The sequence below is a fragment of the Phalacrocorax carbo genome, chromosome 5, assembly GCF_963921805.1.
Source record: "Phalacrocorax carbo chromosome 5, bPhaCar2.1, whole genome shotgun sequence".
NCBI classification, from domain to species: domain Eukaryota; kingdom Metazoa; phylum Chordata; class Aves; order Suliformes; family Phalacrocoracidae; genus Phalacrocorax; species Phalacrocorax carbo.
This window is the reverse complement of record NC_087517.1, coordinates 2,140,337-2,167,873: the sequence shown is the minus strand read 5'-3', so window position 1 is coordinate 2,167,873 and position 27,537 is coordinate 2,140,337. Positions and strand designations below refer to the sequence as shown.

General features: G+C 40.9%; 1 protein-coding gene across 1 annotated transcript; it reads right to left on the bottom strand.

Moving 5' to 3' along the window:
- STAM2 (signal transducing adaptor molecule 2) lies at positions 1–27,505 on the bottom strand. Its single transcript, XM_064450938.1, has 14 exons — positions 27,384–27,505; positions 18,253–18,337; positions 15,243–15,318; positions 14,924–15,019; positions 11,968–12,114; positions 10,263–10,332; positions 9,356–9,542; positions 8,431–8,525; positions 7,612–7,694; positions 7,323–7,410; positions 6,453–6,507; positions 5,647–5,800; positions 3,963–4,132; positions 1–3,742 (listed from the first exon to the last, which is right to left on the bottom strand). Exons 1-14 carry the CDS (start codon positions 27,421–27,423, stop codon positions 3,511–3,513), a joined length of 1,578 nt encoding a protein of 525 aa, XP_064307008.1. The 5' UTR covers positions 27,424–27,505; the 3' UTR covers positions 1–3,510.
- Positions 27,506–27,537: the final 32 nt, after the last annotated feature.

Sequence of the window (27,537 nt, the reverse complement as noted above, 5' to 3'; positions counted from 1 at the left end):
TTAAACAAACTTTGTTTTATTCACACAAGGCAACGCACACATATTGCGGACAGGAGGCCAAACGGATATTCCAATTAAACAGATCCCCTCTTCTTAACACTGCAAACTCTTTAAGATGATTTTCTGTAAGAACCGCGATACCTCTGTTGACCAGTACACATCCACCCCAGACCCCAGACACAACAGCAGCAGAGCCTTGGTCTGAATCCCACATTCAGGCGTGCCCTCCGTTGGCAGCCGACCGAAGGCGTTACAGTGCCGCCGAAGGGAGCTGCCAAACCTCGGGCGTGCTCAGAACCTGCCCCAGCTCTAGTTCCTTTCCTTCATTTCTCATTTTCTCCAATTCAAAACAGTTTGAGTCAGCTTGATGTAAAATTTAACTGGGAAGAGCCATGAATTCTAAAACGTTATTCGTTCGTTCAACAGATCCATCACAGTGTTCAATGTAAGCAAGAGTAGTGCCTATTATTTCTTAGAAAATGCATAGATAAAAATAAGAAAAAAACCCCATCTTCCTATCAGAAAATAATTCCTGTAAGAGATTGCAGCCACAGCCACGTCCCACTCAGCTCTCCTCTCTGAAGGACAGCCTGCAAAAGACTTAACACTGTTCCACAAGTCCATGAACAAAACCTGAAGTAAAACGAACACGGAACATTGCTTTTAAGGTTTACTTGTTACGGAAACAATCTGATTTTTTAACATTGTCATTTCTGTACCAAATTAAAACAACAGGCAATGCATTTCTCACATCGAGGCGGGACGAAAGACCGTGGTTTCCCCAAACACGTCTCTGCACGGTGATATTACAGACAAATTCAATTGTTGCTGTCAGCTGACTATAACTTAGACATAATAGGTTGCAAACTCATACTAGAAGAAAATTTCTCTAGCACTGATATTTTCAACACCCATGAAACAAATATATTACGATAAAATTCTCATTATAAAGTTGCACAAATTCCTATGTTAACCAGTAAGAGTTTATATGAAAAAGCAGACGTTATCTACCCTTGATTCCTGATATAAAACAGCAGGTAGAAACCTAATGTAGAAATCTGAAGTTAGAGAAATCCTTTGGCAGCATGTTCAGTTACAATCAGGCCTTAAAAATAAATATGATAATGTAAAGAAGTATGAAGAGGAAATACAGATCCTATTAACACCAAAACCCTCTAAATAGACTGTTTTAATAATTAAATTATTTTACACTATCTACAAATTGCATATCACAGAATTAGGAAGAGAAGAGACGACAGAAGGACAAATCCTGCTTTTATAAAATTTCAGGCTTTAACAGTACGGATGCATGTGGCTGTGTAGAAAACCTCAGACAAATGAGTATATACACGTCATTTATAGTTCATGATTAAGTGAACACAATCAAATCACATCTGCCTAGCTGTCTCAATTTAAGATGTTCAAGATTTCTGCTGGACCAAAGTTTTGAATCCAATTAAAATAACTACCTTAATCTCAATCTACTAACAAACATGGAGAATCTATAGAAATGAGAGCAAGGTTCAGATTGACTACACACCAACTTGGAACAAAGGAAACTCCTACCCAAAAAAATTATAATCTCCAAACAATAAGAATTTTGAACAGCAGCACTGAAATTAATCCTTATTCTTAAAGAACACAAGGAACGAATTATCAAAATACTTCAGTATTGCCATGCGTGTTATTTATACTGAACTACTTCAAGGGGAAGGATAAAGACAACGTAAAGTCACGTCAAAAAGAAAGACAGAAGCTTCCTTCCAATTGCACAAATTTAAATTAAAAAATGATTTAAGGAGCGGGTAGCAAATACCTCACTGCATAAGCACGAGGCTGCGAATGCAGAAGGCCATGGTACTAAGTAATTAAATCAAACGCAAAAGAAATGGAGGTGGCACTGAGTGAAGGTGGCTTTTGACCCAACAACAGTCCGATAGCTCTCGTTTGGTAGAAAATTTATACACCAAAATGGACTTATTCAGACATTTGGGAGTTTTGTGCATTTAATCAAGTTGATTTTATCAGTGATCTGCTTCCATTATTTTCCCAAGCTAAAGGTTATTACTCACCATCAAATTGTTAAAATAGGTACAAATATGACTATGCTAAAGTGAGTAGGTAAATAGGAGGAGAAAAGTGATTTTTTTTTTTTTTTCAGAGGTTGAAACAATAGCAGAAAGAAATCCCACATTCCTGAAAGCTAATTCAGCTCACCTGCTCCCCTTGTACAAACCCCACCCATTAAAAAAGTGCATCAGGGAAGAAATTCTTAGATTTCTTTTCTCAGCCGCCAAGTGCTACGCTGCCACCGTTCCAAGGCAATTCCTTTTCTCAAGTCACGCCTGTCATTTTCAATATGCAGCCGCTCCTTGTATTAAACGAGGAGCGCAATCCCACCCACAAAGCACGTGTATTCTGCCTGCACAGCCTGTGTGTTGAATACAGCTTTTTCAAACGGTTCAAGAGTTTCTCTGACTGTAATTGGCGTTTATCGAGACATGGAAATGGCGGCAGAGAGAGGAAATCCAAGAGAGGCAAGAACCCCCTGGTCCCGTAAAGACGAATCATGTTCCACTCGGCTCCCCACTGGAAAGGGAGCAAGGCGGATTCTCACAGTCTTAAGCTTCAAACATTCTCAAGCCTTTCCTTTACCACAAGGAACTACAACCCTCCTTCACTTCTAAATACATCCAAAAAGGAAAAGAGATTCTGTACACGTTCCTGGCTCAGCACCTTGTATCCAGAGTGCCCAGGCTGTCAGCCGGGAGCATCCCTTGCCTGCTCGTGCTCGCAGCACCGCCTCTGCCAAAAGACACCAGCGACTTCTAGCAAAACCCCACCTGCTTTCTTCAAGCAGAACACATCAGAAGTTCTCTGCCATTTCCCAAAATCTAATTGTCAGCACTGTAAAAAAATCTCATTTCTCATATTTCTGTAGGTACATGGTCCTCACCGTCACAATATCAGATCATTTTCTCTTCCAGCTCTCCTCTGCTGAACTCATGCGGTTGTTCCAGTTACGCAGCGCGTATCGCATTGTAAAGCTCGCTACAGCAGCGCAGAGAGAAGGTGGTCTCTAAATCTGCAGAGATTCTCTAAAGCCACTGGGATAGAGAGATCATAGTAAGAAACCAGAGGAGGCAATGCGTAACGAGAGCAATGCGTAACAATGATTAAACATCCTCAAGTTTTCATGAACACGTTTAAAAGAAAATTATTTCTGGACAATCTTTTAAGGTTCAGAAGCGGTGTTTCTTGCAACCACTGAAATAAGGGCTCAAAGTAATCTGAAATTATTTAAAACCATCAGCTAATCTAGTTCCGGCTATCTTTATGCAAACGCTTAACAATCAGATCCGATGCATATTTTTAGCCTGCATCACCCTAATGCAGCAAGTCGGGTTATTTAAAAAGGAAAAGGTATTTTGATATCCGTGACAGGTACTCAAAAATAATTAGGTCAGGCAACCTTTATTCATTAATTCAGAAACACGAGCCGGTTTGGTTTTAAAGGAGAGGCTGTTGATGGTAATTTGTTTGTTGCTGTAGAACGGAATGAGCGGGAACTGCCACGGGATAACCTGGTCCTTGAGGCAAACTCGATGTGCTGTTCTGGTAAGCCGACATATCCACCGACATTGCCATCTGCTGCTGGGTGTAAGCGGCTGTGCTGGCGGCTGACGCGAGGCCGGCGTTCTGGTTCACGTACGTCTGGTTTAACACAGAATCTGGTCCTGGGCTGTAACAAAACAAACCAAATCTAACTCCGACAAGTTCGTGTCTATTCATCTGACAAGCAGATTCGCAAATAAGAATACTGCTTAGTCCAAAAGCCACCTGTGTATTTTCAAAGTGATCAAGACCAGTATTACGTGTCACTGTCGATATACCAAGAACACACAACCTCTAGATAAAGTAGCAAAGGAAGAAGGCGATTTAACAGTGTGCAGAAGCGGTACCTTAAATAGGCAGCTTGAGCTGGCTGAGTTGCTCCAGAAGAATTTATATTCTGAGGCAGAGACCTCAGCTGCCCCATCTGATCCGGTCCTAGGCTATACCCTGGGGAAATGGTGACTTGGTGAACACCCTGGATCATGTAGTTTCCACTAGGTGGCTGTACGGGATATGACTGTAAATGAACAACACCAAAAAAACCCCATCAACAAACCATTGCACACCTTTTATTTTCAATTAAGCAGCAGCAAATGTGGCACTGAATACCACTATGATGAACAAATACGTTAGGGTTCAAAGGCTGAATGAGCATCAATTCATCTTTCCAACAAAATTCTAAAACCAAAACATGTAACTTCTCATAACACGTTTTAAACAGGCGTCCTTTGTTTCATGGGCAGATACTTCTTTCAGAATTGCACTGCCAACAAGGTCAGTGCTTAACACCTGAAAGAACCACCTTTTGTATCACGTACAAGACCTCCGCCCCTCCCAGAAACCTTATTTCTTTCTCTCTAATTTGCCTTGTCTTTAAAATGTTCCATCCTTACATATTTTGATGCATAGAGTTGAGTAGGAAGATGGGCACCATATGAGATTTGTTATTTAACACCTTTTGGAAATTAAACCATAAGAATATTAAGACTATAACACAAAAGGAAAGCAAAAACTTCATTTGCTTCTATTTCTAGTTTAAGATAACGCAAGCCTTTACTCAAAATTCAGATAGAACAGGTGGTACGACATGCTTAGTCTACAGAAGTCTACGCTGCTCATGGGTTTTGCGCTAAGCTCAGCATGGTTAGCGTTACCTTGTATTTTTCACCGCTGGAAGAAGCATGCATCTTGGAAGAAACAGTGAACTCCAGTTGCCTTTTGGCTCAAATTACTTTTTAACCTCCAAATATAATGAATTTTCCATCGCTACCAGCAGTTAAAGACATGGAATGACTTTTAACTGACATATTTTCAGATCTAGCGGTTGCTATGGCAACTATTCTTTTCCCACTGAACAATTAACATTAAAGTAAAATTCACTTAAAGTAAAAACACTCATTCTATGCTTTCTCCAAAAAGGATCTTTAAGAAAATCTCTCTTTCTCCACCATTTTTATTTTCTTAAGACACCAATATGGAGCATTAGAGACGCTGTATGATGGTTTTGAACGACCACACCCCGATACAACACGTTCATTTCTTAAGGCAAAAAAAAGAGAGCTAAAACCAGACTAGTGTTTCTATATTTAGAAAAAGTACACTGCACTCGTGCTCAATGCGCTAATATTAAAGTTCACTCCCATCCCCGCTATTAGATAACAAGGTAACATTTTACTTTAAGACTGAGGACATGACTCACAGCAAGAATACCCACCAAGCTGCTGAAACACACTATTTTAACTGTAAAAAAATTAATCACGGAGGAATCTGTTGGCATTTCCAATATGGCATCCTTCTGTTAAGCAGAGCGAAATTAACAGCTACACCTTATTGTACAAGCAGGTAACTGCAAACTGAAGTACCCTGTTGTACTGCCTAAGTGGTGTTTTATTCTGAAGGCTCTAAAAAGTCACCAGGCAATGTCAGGTTGTTCGTAGGCTAGCAGGAAAGCATATACTTTATTTCTGCTGTCATCTCTTTAAATAGAAATCTATATTAGGAAAGTCTCTATTTGCAGAAAGGAGTACTGACCTGCACCGAAACACCAGAAGATGTAGGTGGGTATTGTGCAGGATGGTGGAGTTTTGAGTAGGCTGAATACATCGGTGTTTCATTCATCAGTTTGTTATAGAGCTCCAAAGCTTCTAGAACTTTCACATTCAATTCAGATAATTCTGAATGCTTTCTGTTTCAAAACAAACACATGCAAACACTAAGTCTCTCAAACACCTAATCTTAGACAGTATGAAAGAAGTGTGGTTCATTAAACAGTTTTGCATATGCAAGAAAAAAAACCCTTAAAAGGTCGATGGCCAATTTCTTACACATCTATATTGTAAAATTGCCATTCTGTTTCTTACACCCATGGGACTGGGAGAAGAGTCCAAGTGGTGAACAGCTATTCTTCCCTAGCTGCAATAAGGCAAGCACCTCCACAGGTATTAGTTCGCTTTTCTTTTCACCCTCAAATATCCCTAGGAGTCTGAGAGGAAAGGGTGAAGTATCACTGAATAGATTTTCCTGTCATGGAGGACAGTCAGCAGCAGACTGAAATCCCCAAGCTCTAGACAGATTGCAAACGGCTACAGACAAGAAGTGCTACTATAAAATGCACCCAGTAACGTATGCAGTAAGTTCTGGAGAGCAGCAATCAAATCTTAGTGGGCACACTGGGACTTCGGTAGCTCAGTGTTAAAAAAATAAAGGTAAAATTATCAAAATCTCTTTCTTCCACGACTTTCTACTTGGGAGATGAAAAAAAAGTATCAGAAAAAAATACAACTGTACAATTTGAAGTGAATCACAGTAAATAACACAGAAGCTACGTTCTGGCTCACCTATCGATCTCTTCTAGTTTTTCATCTATCATTGGACCCATCTGTTGACAAATATCTGTGGAAACAAAAGCATCAAGGTAATTAATGTCTGGCACAATTAAAAGTTTAAATGCAGCCAAAACTGACTTTAGCCAAGTACACTAAATAGCGTAGGAAACTGGAGAGTGCACCGAGTCATCATGTGTGTCCCGTTCTTCCAGCCCAGACAGACAGGAAAAATACTTTGGCTACTCTGCTTTGTCATCCTCTCTCCTCTTTCCCTCTACCCTCTCAAACAAAAGACTACCGAGGAAAAACATGGGAAATTCTGCATTTCTGCTCGCACTGCGCAAGGCCTGTGACTTTCATCTCCTACTGGAATATCAAACCTGGACTGCCTACGGATCCACCTCGATCTGCTGCACTGCAGAGCTTCCTTCACCTTCCCTTCTTCCATTCTAGGAACGCTCCTTTTCTGAGGTACGCTCAGTTGCTATTACACACCTTGAATTAACTGCCTCTTAAGTGAACTGTGTGTCCTCTCCCCTCCTAGCCAGCGGTATTTTGGAGAAATTTTGACACAAAATGAATTGCTTATTCCAAGCAGAGTTTTGACAGGCGACTGGATCTTGCAAACATCAGGCATTGTACACTAGCTGGGAGCTATGCAAATTACTCTGCTAAACACAGAGTTGGCTTGGCAACTATTAAGAAATTTAGAGTTATACATAGAGCTGCACGCTCCCACTGTGAAACAAGCTATTCTACAGCCCACCATTAGTACAGACCACGGTTTCTCTAAGCTTAAAATAAATGCAAAGAATTACCAGCTCAATCCACAAGAGGTAATTGTGAGAATACAAAAACTAGCTAACTTAGCGCTCAAAGTACCTTCTGAGTCTAGAAGATCTGGCGAATCAAGCTTTAAATCTGTAGGATCTATACTCTGAAGCACCTGCAGTGTTTTATCCATCTTATCCTGAAAGGTGAAGAGAAGGTTAAGAACAGTTATGGCTGAAGCATGGCAGAGACTAAAACAGTCTCTATAATTAAAACAATTTTCAGATTAAAAAAAGTTCTTGATATCAAAAGAATTATCTGCTGACATTCAGCAACAAAAGAATGTTCCAACCAATGTTAAAATCCCAGCCATTTTTTTGTATCGAAAGTGACTGCATACCTCATCTATATAAACTGGCTCAGGTTCTGCTTTCTTAATTTCTTCTGTCGTATCCTCAGGAACAGAATTTTTATCCACAGTTGCTGAAAGAACAAACATTAGTTTCTTTTCTGCAGCTGTGTTATTATGCTAACTTAAAACACACATTTTCCCCTTGCTTGCTATCAGATCTTTATATGAGAGAGAACTCTGAGTAAGTACTTTAAGCAGTGATGCACCTAGCTGCTGGAGAAGGGAAAATGGGTTTGCCTAGAAAACGTTCCAACAAGCTGCTTCCTTTGGGCTGTCAGCATGATTATGAACCCAGGCCCAGCAAGGGAAAGACTCTTGAGTCATATTAGCATCTAAAACCACCTCCAACACACGTACAGTTACTTGCAGCCAAGTCGTAAGTGTTAAGATTTATTTTGGTATCATGAGCATGAATAAAGCCAACAGTGTGATTCTTACAAACCACTGACACGGGTATGAATGTTATTCCATACTAGGTCTGATGCCTCAAAAGAGAGTTTGACATTTTAAATGGCAAGTTACTGGATTCATACGTAATACGTTACTGACAAACAATTATGGTAAGTTGAACTGAATTTCTGTAATAGGAAAAAGGTAACAGAAGAGAATCAGAAGATAGAAATCGTTGAAGTGAGCTACAGCAGTGGCATATGCTTGCTTGCGTGTTTGAAACAAGGGCAGGATTTCTCCCTGAATTCATTCCTTGGGCTGATTTCAGGAAATTATTTTGCTGATGGGCTAATTAGCAGTTCCACCATAAGCCCCCCATTTTAAAATAATCTGACAGTTTTCAGTAGCTAAACTTACCTGCCTCAGGTTCCACATTTAAGTCAGAAGTCACAAAATTGGATGGAAACAGTCCTACTCCTCTATGATTTTCACCTTTCCACCAATTGGTGTCACTGGGGAAATAAAGATGTATTACAAAACTCTGAACATTAACGCTAGCGTCAGCGACAGATTCTGGGCTTTTGACAGAAAACCTGTGATACGCAATTCACCGTTACCCTGCGTATCCCATAGCAAAGGCCAAGGAGAACATTTGCAGAGATCAGCAACAAAGTCAAAGACAGGAGCTGGGGCAGATGGGTGGGGAGGAGAAAAGGAGGGGTCGGGGGAAGTAAAACTCATTCAGCAGCAATCGCTCAAAATTCAACACAACTCTTCCATTCTTCAGCTTGATTAGATGATAGCCCATTACAGCTTCATCTAAAAGTTTACAAGAAGTACACAAGCGGGGACTAACTAATTGATCTGTCACAGTCTATTAAATTAGAACCGCATTAACAGGGAAGAAGTTCTGCTTCTTAGCTACCATTGGGGCAACGGCGATAACAACAATAATGATCTGAAGTATTTTTTCTTCAGTTTTATTCTTAGCAAATGTGATGCTTGATAGCCAGAGATTTAACCATTTCTGGAAGTAGCTGGAATTTAGTGCTGTGATGCATATGTATATTCTTATGAAATATGTTATAGCCAACTACAAACAAATCGGACCTACACCACGGCTCGAACTACCCAATGTAATACAGTGAGGCTCTCCCTGCATCAGAAGTGACTTGAGGTCAAAAAACTGGGGTATGGAAAGAATACGGGAAGATAAAGGGATCTGAGGGAGGCCAGAGTGACAATATACATTTCTGTGGGGAAAATGCATCAGAGGAAAAAACTGATACCCTATGAAAACAGTTTTGGAACAAAGGCACCTTCATATGAGTATATATGATACCTGTCATCCAAAACAAAAATAATTTCTCCACTTTTAAAGGTGAGCTCATTGTCCTCGACGGCTTCAAAGTCATACAGAGCTCGCACCTTCCTCGAGTTCTGATTGTTTTGCTGAATTTCTGCAGATGGGTACAAGGATTTAGTGTCCATTTGTTGCTGTTTCTGCTCTTGCAAAGACAATTCGATAGCTACAATTAGGAGAGGGAAAAAAAAAATTGTGTATTTTATCCCTGTATACAGAGGCAGTTTGCTTACCTAATAAAAAATATTTGTTATATTATAAACATGTCTGTATCTGCTTCTCCAATATTTTAAGTTTAAAATCTTTGCTCCAAACTACTACCCGTGTTTCAACAGCTTTGCTCTGCCTTGCAAGAGGATTAAAAGACAAGACAATCACAGGCAAGTTATGCAACATTTAAACAAAACCTCTGATTTTCATGGTACAGGCCACTACTTGAAGCAGCGCACACACTACTAATGCCAGTAGTGTCATTAGCATGATCAGAAATACTGATAAATTCTTCACTATGACACCTCAACAACAATAACTACAGCCTACAAAGAGGAGAAAGAATAAAACATTTAAGTGTTCTGATATTTTTTTTTAAACATCAAGATGAAAGCTAAAATAAAACACGTGGGTACAGAAGGGAAAAGCCCAAGCTCTCTGGAGAGAAAGCAGTCACCAAACAATGTAACGGCTATGTGATGGGGAAGAATATATCTGACCCCAATCCTCATCCACGAGGAAAACACCTTGAATGACCTAGAATATTAGTTCCCAACCTGCTGTGCCCTTGCTTTGAATTCTCTGCAGCAGAAGAGAATTCAGCTTCCGATTTCCATGCATTTTAACAAGACTGCTAGAGCACAAGCCTAACCCAAGGCTGTGACTAGCAATTTACCTTTAGCTATATCTTCATCTTCTTTGTTTTTACTTGACGATGAACCATTCTTAGCAGCATTTGTGGTAGCCTGCAAATGCATTAACAACAGAATAAGTTTGGGCTACAAAGGAAAAAGAAAGCTCTATGATATACTTAAAAAAATTAGGAAGAGGTTGTTCCTGGTTAGCTGCCTTACTGTAGTATTTTGTCACTGAATCAAAATGACCTTCTAGAAGAAAAAAAAAAATATTACTCTTCAGAATGTCAGCCAGGTTTCATTTTGTTTTCAGCAAGGAACAAAGTAAAATAAATGAACAGATCTAATTTAAATAACTTATCTCATTTAAATAAGTATTTTAATGACTGCCCTTTCCACCTTTGTCTTCCACCCTTCCCCTCAAACGGGAAGAAAAGCTCTTTGGAGTTCTACGCCTGCAAAGACCTGGGTTATTAAGCAGCAGCCGGACTTGCTGAAAAGGTAGATCTCTCTCCATGTGAGATCAAAGAGCCACCCTCCCTCTCTGCTGGTGGGACAACGGGAAGGAAGAGCAAACGTACACGGAGTTGGAGGCTGCTGAATTAAATAATACGAGTCTTCACAACAGCACAGTGAAATCAGACTTAGAGTTTTCATTCCGACAAGGAAGTCTTCCCGCGCAAACCTCGTTTCAGACACTAGCCGTGTCTAGGACTTTTCAATGGTCCTAGAAAACAATTCTGGACAAGCGTACCAAATACTAACAAACCTCAGCTTTGCTTGTTTGAAGCGTAGCGTATGAGGTAGAAACATCAAGATGTCTTTTTATATGTATTTGTAGGAAAGGAGGCATAACCGATTGCCAGTACTCTAGATCTTCCATGCTTCTGCCATATGTTTTAACACATATCCTACATTTAGAAGTGAAAACATCTTTGTGGAGGAAGGAAAGATTGTAAAACAAAAAAAAAAAAAGAAACCAACCTCTGTTTAATACAGAGAAAAGTAAACTTCATGTAAGGAATAGGTGATAGAAGCTCTTGTTCTAATTTTCAGGACTGATCTTCACCTGACTCGCAATTAACATGAAAATACTTAGAACCATCAATAATAAAGTGTAGGGGGAAAAAAAAACCCCACCACCTGCCATCATATCTGCCAGCTAGACGATTAGACAGAATACACCAGCAGCAGTAAAATACAAAGGGTGAGGTTAGGGATTGGAGCGCCGCACCTACTGCAGGGCTAGGACAATTCCTGACGTGGACAGGTAACTGCACGAACGAGAAACAGGGACTCGGAAAAGGAAAGCACAGCACAGAGCATCTTCAAAAATGTCTCAATTGCAGATATCGCCCTTTGTTTTGTGAGACACTGAAGAAAAACGAAGGTATGTGCTCCAAGTCAGCAATTAGAACCATAAAACACCGAGTACAAAGTGTGGGTGTAGAATTGCTTCAATTAAGGTGGTGACAGCTCAATGAAGCTCTAAAAATGATCGGAAGAAAAGAAGGGTATAAAATGAAACACCTCATAAGGGCATCATGAAATAGCCTTTACTCTGTTCTTAATTTTCTTAGGAAGGCAAGGACATAAAAAAGCAGAATGAAGAGAAGTGAACCTCAGCATGTAGAGGCAACCAAACTAAAACAAGGATCCTACTCTCCTCTGATGGAAAGCACAAAAGGTCTCACTTGGACAGCTTCTCATTTTGTTTGCTGCCAGGAATGGGGAACTTAACAGTACCTGCGAACCAGCTGGAGGAAAAGTTACACCTTCTTCTTTTAAAGATTTAATAGTTGCAGATATCAAGCTACACTGTGGGTCTTTCTGAAATTCTTCCGACCACTCCACCATTAGAGTTTTTAGCTTTTCACATACTTTCGGATGAGCCTAGAAGACAAAATTGCAGGTACCTCAAAATGAACAGAAACAGTTGTTCCCTCTTGGTAAAACTCTGTTCCCCAAATCATTTTACTATAAATATCCTTAATAATTAATAATTGTCTGGATTAAGAAAATTTGGAAAAAGAGAGCCCAGAATACATGGTCTTTTATACAATGACTCTGATATTACAGATAGCATGATTCGCTTCTGGACCACCATCCTTTCATGGGAAAGCTGGCACGGCTCTTTCCAACACCATTACCACCATCCAGCAACAAGCTGCAGGTAGTTCAGACTTCCCTGATTCTACCAAACAACTGGTTATTTTAAATCAGGACTCCTTCAACCCTTACAGCAATCCTCTGAGGCAAATTCTCTTGCACGGCCAAAGCTTAGATCTTACAGGCAGCTCACCTACCCATACTGCTATTATTTTATTACGGTTAATTTTAGGTGTTTAAGGAATGGTTAAGGAAAAAGACAAACTTTTTGACTTTCCAGATGTTGGCCATGTTCCCACCGCAATAGTTTTGAAAAAATACAAGCTATCTATCACACCTACCACACCACTTTTCTGCACCTCTACGTTAGTTACCCTCCATTTTACCTCAGTTTTCTATTAATTACTTCTGATTTGCATTGTTATTCCCTTCCCAGCCACATAAGTTGGCCTAATGTAAGATGCTGTCTTTCCCCACAAGACAATACCCCTTTTATGTAATACCCTTTATGACCTCTGCTGTCTTCTCCTCAGATGCCAGAACACATTTATCCCTGCTGACTTCTCAGGTGATAGAATCTCACCTAAAAATTATCTTTGTACTGTCTCTGTATATACATACATATGTATGTCTCCTTGATCCAGATCCTCTCACAAAAAGGGACTACACATTATGCATTACGTACAGTGCCACCCAGCTCATGGGACAGTTTCTGCTATTAGCTCCTGAATTCGGAGCTGAGGTGCAGGGGACAGTCTGGTTAAGGAAGGTATTTGCTTGCAGTGGGGACAAAGCAAGACTGAGTTCACACTCTGCCTGCAATTCCTCTGGCTCCCACATTCTTCTCTAGCCTCTTGCATGAAAGAGCCTCTACAGCTCCCCTTCTTCCACCCTCATCCACAGGATTTACAGCTACCCTAAATCCACATAGGACCACTGATTTTTCATTCAACACTGCAAATTTTATGTGCTAACAACCTCACCCAAAGTGATAATCCACCTTCAGAAAAGCAGGTCAGTCATGCATTACTCTACCGCATGGCGAAAGCATACTCTTTGGAGTATACTTCAGTCACATTAAACAGCTGCTGCTGGTAATCCTGTAATAGCCTTAAAAAATTGATCAGAGCAAACAGAACAACTCTTCAACAGAGCAGCTAATGTATGCGAAGGTCATGCTGACACCACGAGGGTAAAACATGGACCAAAGCACTTCAGACCCATGCACTTTCTGGTTTTGTTAACAGTTCATGAAAAGACTACAGTTTGAACCCAAAGCGTCCAAACTAACCTCAGGATACTTGCTGGTGCATAAGGGTTCTGGGGCCTGCTGGGCTCACTACATCTCTTTCACTTGGCTTGTCTGGGTAAGAGCCTGGGACCACACAAATGCAGTGCGTGGCCAAGGTTCCTCATCTGAGCGCAGTTCAAATCATCATAAGCCTGTGCCTCACATGTAGACATATGCTGAACAGTAAGAGCGTTGACAAGTTTGGGCTAAAGCATGCATTTAATCAAAAGAAGAGATGCAGCTTGGTAGGCCCGGCATCAGCACAAACACATTTGTTACACTTGTTTGAACTAATTTGCTTTTGGAGAAAAGGGAGAGAGTACAATTTTATCTGCCCTCTGAAGGTTATTCCTCCAAGTGGGCCAGGGACGTGGGTAAAACTTAAGTATTTCCCAACAACAAAATAAATTATGCTCCAGTAGACCATTCTTCAGTGGGATTAAAGGTTTGTTTTTACGTCCACAAGTGCTGTCAGACCATGAAGGTCAATGTTCTATTTCAGAATGGACCATGGCTAATGAGAACAAAGGGGAGGACTTTAAGACCTATTTTTCCATACAAAGCAAGAAACAGAAGAGCTGTGAACTCATTTTGCTTCCCAGCAATTTTATTAGTTTCCTTAATTGCTTTGCTCCACCTCTGATGATTCCAGGCCTCCCATATATTTGAAAACTAACTTGTTTTTAACCCATTAGCCTTTCTGTCTTCAACTGGAGCAGTAATTAGGGGAAAGCTGATTCTGCTTATTCAATTCATTACATCCAGATTTAGATCCCATCAGCTGCTTGACCCTAACCATTTAGATGTTCCTTTCTTGATTACCTCCTCATTCAGCATTCTGAGAAGCTCTAGAAACTAAGGTGTCTGAAGACTTTATCCTTTCCCTTGTAAAACCGTAGTTTAACTTTCTCACAGTTTTCCCTTTGCGTTTCAGCCCATGAATTTCATTCAAGCCAGATAAAAACTCTCTGCAAGAAAAGCTGCCTTCACCATTACCAAATTAATCGAGCCTAGGAAGAGTCACGGATTTTAATTAAAATCGCTTATTTAATTTTGTAAAATTTGGAGTAGGTATTATCAGCCTGTCAGTTCTTCAATACATTACATTTTCATAGTAAAAATTAAAGCACGTGAATTTCAGTGATAAGACAAACAGCCAGCAGGACCTGCAATTGCACCAAAACTAGAAAATGCATATTAACTGCAACATTAGTTTTGCCAATTCTTTGCTGTGCTGAGACAAAGCCAAGGAGTTACCAAAATAATTCTCCCCCAGTACATAAGGTTATAAAAAAAAATTACCTTATTTATTATACCTCGAGCTTCACTAGCAAAATCACGAGAACATACTTCTAAGTGAAATATTTTTCCACAGTTTGATACACAGGCTCCTAAAAGCTGACAACAGAAATACAATTGTGAAAAAGGTATGACAACAATGACAATAATCCAAAATAAAAGCATGTATAAAAAGAGTCAAATTTAATCCTCTGGTCAGCACGCACACTCTGACTGACTCCTACTGAAAAGATACAAAGGTATTAATTGATCAGTACACATTTAATAGCTGCATTACCTAAAAGAATACAAAGGGGTTTGAAAATAGTGATAGCCTACTCACTGTAAGTGCTTGCAAAGCCACATGGGGAACTTTATGATTTACTCTCTTCATGATGGCTTTAAGGCAATCCTTTGCACTGAAAAAGGAACAAAGAAACTATTAGTGATAAATGTGACTGACATGATCTGTGGAATGAACAATCCCAGACACCCGAGTTGGGTAAGCAAACAAAATTGGGTCTATTGAAAGAAATGTAACCTAACCTAAACTTCTCCCAGAGCTAGTCTGGAAAAAACATTTAACAACTTGTTTGTTCTTATACATGTACTGGATTGGAACACGCTCCATTTTTACACTGGCATTTTGTATTATTTTCCGCAGAATTGCTGACAGGCCATAAAGGGAGCAATTGCCATTAAGCTGACAAAATGGATTTGAAATAAGCAATGAGAGAAATGTCTCCATCTAAAAAAGGATGAGGAGCCATGACGATTAAATACTCAGTTATTTTACTGGCTACTGTAAAGGGTCTCTATGGATTTCATTTAAAAATCATGCTCCCAGGTTGTCAGCTCTTGGATCCCATTTTCAAGACACCAAGGATATATAAAGATTTTATAATTTGTTTCAGCAAAATCTGAGGTAAGTATAGAATAATGACTAGCACTCTAAATGTTACTCTACTGAGGAGTTTCATACTTAAAAGGAGCATTAAAGACACACAGCGGCTACATGGGCAGAGGCATACATAAGGCTTCATTAACTCTATTATTCTGAAGCCCTAAAACCGTGAAATCTCTACATAAAGAGCTGATGCAGTATCTTTACAACTAAGATCACTTGCAGTGTACTCGTGCTGCTGTATTACCAAAGCACAGCGATGTCTCCACAGGGCTGCATTTCTCCACGTCGCCTAGCAATCTCAGCTCAAACAACCCGTGCTCCGCCCCGCTGAGGCTCTGGCTCCCCGGCCTCTTTACGCAGGCACAGGTGAAAGCCATGGATGAAGGTGGTGGACCAAACACGTACTGTCCCTTCCTACAGCAGTGCAGTCCCCTGCTCTTTGTGACCGAGGCTTTAGCAGTCATGAAGTGCTTGGATCAAGGACCAATCTGGCTGAGCACGTCAGTTTTCAGCCAGATCGCTGCCAAGATCAGATTCACCAGGAATCCATCGCACAAGGCACTAGAGGAAATATCTGACAAACCTCTTCAACACAATTTCTCTCTCCTGTCAATTTAAAGTTGTCATGGAACTGCAACCTTAAGCAAAGCTTAAAAAAAAGAGCCTGTGCAGAAATGAAATCAAAACTGTTTCACTGGTAACATTAAAAAAAAAATAAGTTTGTTTCAAGGTTTTTTGTTTCAAAAGATGTCTGTTTCTACGTATTGTGCATACAGCCGTGGGAAAGACTTTACGCCGATATATTACACAAAATAATAAACTGCATCTATATTCACATTTTGGTTTAGAGCAGTACTCTGGTTTTAAAACAAATTTTCTGATCATTCCCACATGTCGCACATTTAGTTCACGGTAGAGTTTTGCGCACACAAATTAATTTCCTTTTGGAAGAAACCAAGCCAGAATCTCTTCTCCGCACACCAAATGTGTTCCAACCTCTCAAGGAGCCGTTAGAGTCAGAGCCAGCGACAGGATCTGCAGACAAATTTGCACCAATGCTGCTGTGGATATGAAGTTTAGGAGAAAAGATTAAACCTGTTCTGAAGGAGGGGGTAAAAAAAACCCCGAACACCCTGAGCTGCAAATTGGATGGACGCAGTGGCTTCAGTCCCAACCGCTCTGGTTTACTACTCCAGCCCTATCGTGCCGAGTTCCTTGCTGATGCACACACAGCCAGAGAAGTACGGTTTTAGTCCTAATATTGAGAGCGTTTGGTCATAGTTAATATGGAAACGATCCAACAAAGGCAACATAGTTGCTGTTAAGCTATGCGTTTATTTAAGGGTTGGCAACAATACTTATTATTTTCAGAAGATGGGTCTTAGTGAAAGGCAGGAAGGAAGAAAACTACACAAAACTCAAGTAAAATATGATAGCAGTAGTGGCATTTAAGATTCAGAGTTTAGGATTTTATTGCATATACAAAAATATTCATTCAGCTTTAATTATATATTTTATATATATAGTTATCTATTTTGCACATGTAATTGCAAAAAAAAAACCTTAAATTTTTTTACAATCTTCCCCAAAACAAGTAGATTTAAAACAGCCCCCTCTACAGACGTATTTTGGCATTTAAAAAAAAAGTAGATTTTTAAGAAAGGACTCAAAGGATATTTTACACTTTTTTTTCTTAAGGACTAAAGATTCCCAGATTGAATAGATGTGCTGTTATGCCCTGTGGGAGGTAATTAATACAAGAACTTTCTTGGTATAATCATCTTAAACATATGTAATCGATAATAATTCTAAGGTCACGTAAGAATTCAGCCTATGCACTAATCCAGGCTTACTTCAAAATTTAAAACATCATATCACTCAGAAAAGATTACCTTAAAATTCAGCAAATACCTTTGGCCATTACAGGATCACTGAACTACCACTTATGCTTCTGTATTACCGCTCAGGCTAAACTGATTCAAATTGTTCTGTGTTTTGAGCCCCATTTTCCCCCCCTTTTCTCCACCATCAGTCCCATTCCTCCTAATGAATAAACACAGACCAATGCCTCATCATAAATGGCCAGCTGTCCTAGCTAGATAGTTTTCTGCAAAGAAACTAGTTCACTTTTTCCTACTGGCACAGTTGCTTCTCAAAATTTATGCAAGATCATTAAATATGAATAACTTGGTCTACTGTGCTAAACTCTATAAAATTGGAATGTGCTCAGCGTACAGGCATTGATCTACTAGAAATCCTGTCGGAACATTTCTTTCAAAGGATTTTACAGCCAAATACATACACTTGTAGAGCTCGCAGAAGCGTCACGTTGGTAGCACTTTTTGCATAGCTGACTATGCTGAGCATTTTGAGACACCGTCTCTCTGAAACAGTATTCTTCACATGAACATGAAAACACATGTAGTAACGCTGAGGTACAGCTTACCCATTAGGAGTACTTCCAACTTTGTCGCATATATCCATAATAAGACCCCAGTCCTCACTGGTATTATATTCATTTGTAGCCTTTTCTATAAAGAAAAACAAGATTGATTAAGTGTAATACCCTATTAAGTCGAGATTCTGGTCAACAAACACTGCCTTGGTCCTACCAGGAAAAAAAAGACTCCACATACAAACTACTGAGAGGCAGTGTCTTCTACAGATTAGTGTCAATTCTTGCTATCTTGTGAAGTGTTACGTACAGTTTTCAGCACTGGCCTAACAGATATGATAATTATTTACAAGATCCAAATATAGAAACAACTCTTGAAGTGTAAAACAGTAAGTGATGAAAAAGAAACTGTTTCTGTACAGTTTGTTTAGTTACTCCAGGTTTAGGTCATAGCCCTAGAGTTTACTCAAGGTCTTCTAACATTTGCATGCTATTAAATATTTCATATGGATGTTCCATGGAGAAAAAACCCACCTCTTTTGGACTCCAGAGGAAAGCCATCTCCTCATTCAACACACTTATTAAAATACCTTTTTCTGCTAGATTCTTTAGGAAATATGAACACCACAGCAAGTGTTGAGAAAAATAAATGGCACGGAAAGATTAATAAAGAACACAGAGGGGGGCAACAAAAACCAGACTGCTCTGTTGAAAGAACATATCCCTAATTCATATTTGCACCATATCGTTCTATCTATTAACTGATAAGGCTTAACCTTATTTATTTGTGCTTTCCTTTTTAAGTTTTTATTAGAGCCATGTTATTTTAATCACATGCAAATATTTCAGCTTATAAACAGCAAATTAAGTATTTCATACATTGCATTTGCTGCCTCAGGATTTAATTTTAACCTGCCAATTTAATTTTTTAACTAAATTCAAAGATAAGTGCTTTTAGATTTTTATGTCTGACTTTAATCCCATCAGAATGCACTTCATAATCATGGTGATACCATAATCAGTACTTTTACAGAATTCTACTTTGGTAAGAGAAGCCACTAAATCCCCCTGGGAATGAGTATTTTAAAGACTATTCAGTAGATTAAAGCAGAACATAATGGTCACTCCTTTTTAAAGTGATGGTGTTCTGTGATAGCAGCTGTTCCAAAACCACAAGGTTTGCTGACAGCAACACTACCGCAAGATAAACCCAATTTCAGGTGCACAAATAAGCATCTTCTCTGATAATCAGCTTCACTACTTAGTTTTGCAGTTAAAAGTTGCAACAATACTCAGGCTAGCTCAGCAGAATGCCTTCCACCCAGAAAACGCAAGCATAGCGGCCAACAGTGCCCCTAAAAAACCTTTTGTTACAGACATAAAAGCAGACTAAGGAGGAGGAATGGAGATTTGTAATGCTGGCCATGGGTTACCTTCACAAGCTTAGACTATTTAAGGGAAGCAAATACTGGGTTGAAAGCACATTCCTACAGCACAATCTTCTCAAAAACTTACCCAGAAAGGAGATAATTGTTAAAATTTTCTTTTACATACATCAATATCTTTAGGATACTAAAAATTCTTGGCTTATTCTTGAAAATAAATGAGCGCCTGCAATTTTGAAGACTTAAACATTCAATTCATTAAAAAAAAAAAGGCAAACCAAAACAAGTCCCATATGCACGTTTCTTGGATATGTGAACCCTAAGTACTGAACAATCACAAAAGCACAGCGTAAGGCAATGTTTGGTGCACACAACTTCAGCCTGGTGTTTCCTATGAAGTTCTGCCAGCTAAAACTGCTTTTTAAAAGCATCGCCTTGGACGTCTCCATCCCCGGTGGTGTGAATCCTCCCATCAAAACTTGTCAGTCAAATTAATCCATCTCATCAAATGACAGCAGCCATCAGTTCTGTACATAAAGCCAGCCCTCCAGTGACAAATAGCACCAATGCCTATAAAAACAGACTGGGCACATTACTTAATCCCACTACCTGGCGTCACCCTGATCTGAAACCTGTTGCCCCTCTGAAATTCCTGGACTATTTTAGGGATGCCTTTTTCCACAAGTCCCCCTCTTCCACCAGCAAAGAGGGAGCAGTAAGCAGTAAGAAATAGCAGTAGGTCAACAAAAAGGCATTGAAGCCAAGAAAAACTGAGGTTGTGTTTCGCACCTGAGTTTTCAGAACCATAAACCACCACCAACAGCGGTGACCAACAATGCACTTGGGCTCTTCCAGGTCTCCACACGGCCTACTGACTCAGGAGGATGCAAGCTCAGCTGACACTGGGGTACTTCAGTACAGGTGGGTACAACTAGTGAAGCAAGCCTCAAGACACATGTTGCCATACGTGTAAGCTTTGTTTATCGTTTCATACGCTCCAAAACCCCAAACCCAGACCTCCAAACTTTCCTCTTCCTAACCTTCCTTCTCCTTCCCTCCATTACTATCCTTTTAAAATGGGAAACAAATCAAATCAGGCAAGTTACTTTTGGATAAGTTATGTAAAAATGATAACTGCATCCACAAAATATATATAAGATGCTTTGAGAGGACACACCTATCTGATTCGCTATTAAAAGGCACCCTCTTCCAAAATATCACAGCAAACAAACCAAAATAGTTACTTGGACCAATATACATCGGAAATTTAAAATTACTTTGACTGTTTACAAGCCAGTCAAATGCAAGCTTGTAAACTGACCCTGCAGCATAAACACTGGGAAACCAAGCACCTGGCTTTGTCCTTGATGTCATGTAGGTCCGAATAAAAAGACCCCCACAAAGAGTGCCAGAGAAGGAACAGGGTAAATCAAGCCTAGCGGCGCAGCTCTGTGGGACTCCAGCTCCTCCAGCCTGCCTTTGGGGACGCATCAACAGCTCTCCTCCCTTTCTGGTGTTTGTTACGTAGACACAGGTGTCGCTTTTGTCCTCTACAAAAGACTCAAAAGCACTTGCCAAGGACACATTAACGTTTTCAGGACACTTACAGGAAATCACAATCAGCTTTGCCTGCCCTGACAGAGGATGTCCCATGCTACCCTGATCAACGCTTCCACTGCCAACGGGAAGGCTTAATGTTTACCAGGCTTCACGGAGGAGTTGTCAACTCCACACCTTCCACACCTTGAAGAACAGCACAGCTACCACAGTGCTTGGTGCTACTTACTCACAGCTCCCCTGCTTTTCCTCCTCTCCCCCAGCCAGCATGTTCGTACACAGAGGCATACTGCATGCAAACTCCCTCCTCTTGTATCTATGCAGCCTGTTCCAGGAGCAGATGCGGTCCCGGTGACAACACGAAGGCTGCCCTACGGCAAACTCTTACAACTTTTGAGGTTTTCTTCCCTGCCAGTGTGACAAATTTAACAGCATCTGGTTTTTTGCTTAACATGAGCTCCAGCTGAAGAATAATCTTGAAGGAGAATTACTTCACAGATGTTAAGACACAGACTTTGATCAGAAGAAACAGATGCGGGAGGATGCATTTTCCAAGATTTTAAGTGCTAAGAGAATATAAACTTAAAAAAAAAAAAAAGCTATGATTTATATTCTGTAGTCCTCCAATTAATGAAGGAACACTAGACTTGAGCTTATTTTAATAGAAATAACGATAAAAGCAAAATATGCTTCTTTTTATTGCTGCTTGGTATATTTTTAAAAATCCCACAAAGAATTAAAAAACCACAATTAATCACTTTTAACTGGATCAGTTCCCTGATCTGATTTGCCATGCAGCTGCATGAAAAACTATGCCAACACAAGAGAGGAGATCGCACTAAAATGAGCAGCTGGGAAGGGGATGGGAAGTGTTTACTGATATTACTGCCAAAAGAAGAAATGCTTGTCAAGCGACTGCCTTCAAACATTGTCACCAGCTCTTCCAGAAAAAAAGGTAATGCTTCACCACGGCATGCCAAAGTCAAGTTTTTCAGGACCCTCCCTCTAGCACACAACATCCAAAAGCACTGCTGCATCTGAAAGGAAAGCTAAACGTCCATCTTTCCAGCCTGACTGCACTAGTGCTTTTCCCCTCTGTCACAAGAAAGGGATGGGTAACACACTGAAACAACACCAAAAGACAGGAAAAAAAAAATACTATGAGGACTGCAACTGGGCAGCACATGGCAATCCTCAAAAGCATCCCTGTTTACATCTTTTCAAAGCATCAAGTCCTCGGTCTCCAAAGACCCTGGCATAACGTCAAAGACCTGCATTCATAATGAAGTGGGCTACAGCACGTTCCCTCTTACAGGCCTGGAAGCACCACGCAGGGCTTGCAGCCTCTGTACCCCACAGCCTTCGTACAGCACCTCTCTTGAGGCCGGCTGCCTTTTCAGCAAGGCACAATCAGCATTGGGACCCCTTGGGTTTGCAAATACGAAAGGAACACAGCCCACTTCTAATACAACGCTGAGAATTCTGCAGATACATCTAGGTTCTATCTATACTCACAATCGCAAGCAGCAAGGAAAAACAACATGAGCAACTGGGGGAATCTTAAAATACCTATATAAACATGAGAAGGAAGAAAAGAAAGGGAATTGCGGGGACCTCGCAGCCCCCAGAATGCCCCAGGCATGACACAGGCACCCCAAAAGTTCTGTGGAAATCTCTGCCAAGGTACCCAACGCGACACTTTGATTCCTACCAAAAGTACATTGCCGGTTACACACACAGATTTCTCACCAACCGCTTCTGCTAGAAATCTATATCCCATTTACCATACAGCATCAGCATTTGACACCTACACGGCAACACCAGCGATCCTGGTCTGAAGATAGCTTTACCTCTATGCTGCCTAGCACGTGACCTTCAAACTTGCAAAATATTTTGCTACTTCAGTCCTGAGTTCCCCTGAGCCATGCTTGCCAACAATGCCAAGTAACATGCCATTTTAAAACAAAAAACCAAACTAGAACTTAACTTTTTTTCCACCTGTGTCAATTTCTGTGCTAGAAACCGAGAGAAAACAAGCACTCAAGCACTCATTTAGCACAAAGAACTTTCCAGTTTGATATGGCATTTGCTAAAGACTGTGATCACTAAATTAAACATTTTCTAGAGACTAATTTGCCTCCTGAAGCTATGTGAAATAAAATCTTGTCTACACATAAATACTTCAACCTTTCCACAAAGCCATTCTAAGTATGTAAAAACAGAGTTCATATATGAAAAGCAAAAGACAAAAATAAATTGAGGACTGCTCTAGACTGCTGTTTTTCAGAAGATAAAGCCGAACCACATGGACGAAACCCAGAAATTTAATCCCACATGCCTTCATTTGTTTGCCTTAACTTTGTATAGCCACATTAGAAATTTCTAGCTTTAGTTTAATTAGTGACTATAGACACGATGACGCTATAATCATATGACTTGCATTTCCTGTAACACTGCATAGCCCGCTTGGCCCTCGCTGAAAAGGAAACCCTACTTGCAATGGTCCCAGGGCCCTACTCGTGTCACTGAATATTGGATTCTAAAAAAAAAAAAAAAGGGATCAAAGTGGAATATTAAAATAACTTTTTGCAATGTAAATCCAGTTCACCAAGAAGGCTTTCTGAGAGACAGTTTTTGCTTGAAAAGTGAGTCTGACATTTTGTTTCATTGAATCAATTGGCCAAAAACCTGAAAAGCAAACAATTCTGTTTGTCAAACAATCTGCAAACTACAAGAAAAACATTGAAAAGACTAAGGAGGGATTAACAGAGACTTGTACTCCAGAGCCTGGAAAGCACCAAAACGAAACTTACTAACAGTCACATATTATGTAACAAAAACAAAACACCCCTCATAATATAATTAAAAACAACAAAAAAGTTAGGCTATAAAATAAATATAATCAAGGCAGGATGGGGGAACAGACCGGTAATAATCTAAAAAATGAGACGGCATTGCTGTAAATTTGCAGGCTCAGAATTTAGGAATTTTAATCAAATCGAGGTAAAGCCACGGACTGAAGACTGGAAAAACATTGTCCCTCCGTTTCAAGAAAAAAAAAGAAACACCCCAAAAAAGCCCAATTAGCTTGTCCTCAAACATCTGCAAGACTTTAGACCAAACGTTGAAGAATTATTACAAACCGAGAAATGAAGGGGAAACATGGTGGATTGTAACAGAAAGCAGCTACTCTTCTAGGCAAGGACATCTTATCCAAGGCTAAATCTAACATCAGTTGTCTGTTCAGGTTGCAGGGAAACATTTCATAGGACGCCACGTGCAAGTTATTAGCTACAGTTCTTGGATCACTCTACATCTAATATAAGGTGCTCTAATGAGGGTACGGAGAGTGTACTCCTCAAATGCCTCAAAAATTGATCTTGAAATCAGTACTAATAATATATCCTGTCTGACACTGACAGCAAGGGTAAGGGTCTTATAGGGAAGCTGGCGGAAAGCCGGAAGGTATCATCAATAAAAGGAAAGGCTAAAACATAAGCAAGGGCAAAGTTAAACCCTTGAGGACTGGATTAGGTAGAAAAAGGTAACAGTAGGACAAAATGCAAATTCACACAATCAGAGTCAATAAAAGATTATCCTAGAAACAAAGCTCTCAGTGGCTGGCAACAAGAGGAGGAGGATGACGAGTACGCCAAGTTCTAGCACAAGAGGACCCAGGCTACCATGGTAAGGCAGCCACAAAACGGCAAATACAATCCCAGAAGGAAACCTGCCAGGTAAATGTTTCAGCAAAGCAGGAGGAAACACGAAATGCTATCACACAAGTCACCAGCGATCCATGATGTGGTGTACAGTTCTGGATGCCGGTCAAATGACACAGAAAAACACTTCCTACTCCATTGGTCACGTCAACAATCTTATGCAAGAAGGCTAACTAAACAAAAGATGAAAGGGAGTAGGCTTGTTCTCTACTGAAGGAGCAGCTACTTAAGAGATGAAGGTTATTTGAGAGAAAGGACAACGCTGGGAAAACAGCAAGTGCATGTGAACGAACTAGGAACAGATTTAGACAGGAAATTAAAAAGCTTCTAACAGTCTAAAGAACAGAAGTTTTGGGGTATCCTCTCAATAAGAAAAACAGATGAAAGAAACCGCAATCCTCTGAAACACTGCTCCATAGGTTAATCTTGCGACACTGCAACTATATACAAAGCAACCAAAGCAGACACCAAGGAATTAAGACTCTGCACGGCTCTGCTGAAAGGCAGACATATGGGTTTAGAACCGAGAATGCAAACACAGCTGCAGCAATTCAAAAGAGTGTTTATCTACATTTTCTAGAGGTGCCCCAAGAAAAAAAATCAGTACTAAACGTACAGTCTAAAGAGAAAGCTGGATCAACCTCATTGCTTGCTGCTAACTAAAGTGGGGTCCTGTTCTGCCCAGTAACCTCTGCAGTGTATCCTGCTCCTCCTTTTCACTGCCATTTCACAGCCTTTGTGGAGCAGATTCAAGTCACCGAACTTCCAAGCTCATCACCTTCATAGCTGATCCAACTCACAAGCCACATACTTTCTTCTGGAAAGTTAGTTTTCTGCCAAAAAGAGTTGAATCAGCTCAATGGTGAATCAAAGAAAAGAAAAAAAAACACCACAAAACCTGGGTGAATGGGAACGTGGAAAGGGATCTCTCCTTTCCAGCAGCATCAGGCCATCGACTGGGCTCAACTATTTTCCTGGTACCTTTTTAAGTTTTTAAATGAAAAAAAGAAAAGAAAATGTAAAAAGTTAAATCCTGACAGATGAAAAACCACTCACATCAATACTGCCAGTTAAAGGACAGACCATTCACATCTGATAATTTGATATTCTGGATGGTCTAATTTACAACAGAACAACAACTTCTTAAAAAGCTCCTAATGGCAAACAGAAATTTTTCCTGGCAAGGGACTGTAAGATTTAGCCTCAATAATTACAAAGTTCCTGTTCTGTTGCACTTGTTTAACTGTAATAAGTGCAGACAATTACACTCAGCACATATAAGGCAAAATTTAAGAAAGCGCAAGTGAACAGGCTGCCACTTTTGAAGTGCTATAGTCCTGAGGTTCTTGAAGAATTGAGGTTTGCCAAAGACCTTCTGCACAGCTGTGAGAGTCCCCAGATCAAAAAGCCCTCACTTGTGCAAACACATCAGTTGTGACCATGTGAAAGGTAAGTCTGGCAAAACACACATAAAACTTCACAAGGTATTTGAAATAACTGGACTATATGTAGCTGGTGTGGCAAGTTTCTACTTTCATTTCAGTCACAGGTCAACATTAAAAAGTCTCATGATGGTTTGTGAGAAGAAGAAAGGGAATGATTTTATTACACGAACTTTGCAGACACATTAAGAACACAGCACAACTTATACGCAAGAAAAAAGACAGTGTGGCAACACGAGCACTCACAACCACCTCTTCCACCTGTATACATCCCTGGCCTCGACAAAAATCCCAAGAGCTTTGAATTTTTCTCTTACCTAGAACTCCAGTACAACAAGAAACAAATCTGACTCTGATAGCTAACTTAATTTAACTGCTTTTCCAGTGGTTTGATTCAGATTAGGCATTGTTTAAAAAGCAACACACTGAACAAGTTTGACACTCAAGAAAGCACAAGGCAGAGCAGAAGCACAAAACAAAACAACTGAGTCCTCGTCCTGTCGATGGCACCAACTCCAGCCAAAGTTGTCTCATGGTTTTGTAACGGGAAGAAATGTCAGCTCGGGCTCAGGGCTCCCAGGTCAGCCTCCAGACGAAGCCTCAGTATCGGGTACCCAAAGAACCATAAAAATGGGTTCCTGTTGACATTAAGAGCTGGTTTACACCCGTGAGTCCTATGCCCAAGTGACAACCTCTGCACTGCGCTTCGCTCCACTGAAACCTCACGAACCGAGCACGGTGAGGCGGGGGCTGGAGGTGACAGGGCACCCCACAGCCGTGCCGCAGGTGTAAAACTTCGGAAGTTACAGCAAGAACTGGCCGCAAAACCCTTCCTTAAGCTGCGGAGGGCCGCGGGGGCCAGGCGAGCCCCGGCCTGCCGCGCCGGAGCGCCGGCCGGCCCCGTTCCGTCGCTCCTCTTCCTCCGCCAGGAGCCCGGCGCCCGCCGCGGGGAGGAAGAAGAGGAAGAGGAGAGAGGGGGAGGCCGCCGCCCCGCAGACACCGGCCCCACCGGCCAGCCGGGCCCAGCCGCCGCCGCCCGGCCTCTCTGCCCGCGCCCCGCCGTCCCGCTGGCTCACCCACGTCCTGCTCGAAGGGGTTGGAAGCGAAGAGCGGCATCTCGGCAGCCCCCGGCCGCCCCGAGGCCGTGACACCCGGTCCCCAGCCCGACCCGCCGCCGCCGCCGCCGCCGCCGCCGCCGCCCGACCGCCGCCTCAGGCAGGCCCCCGCCCG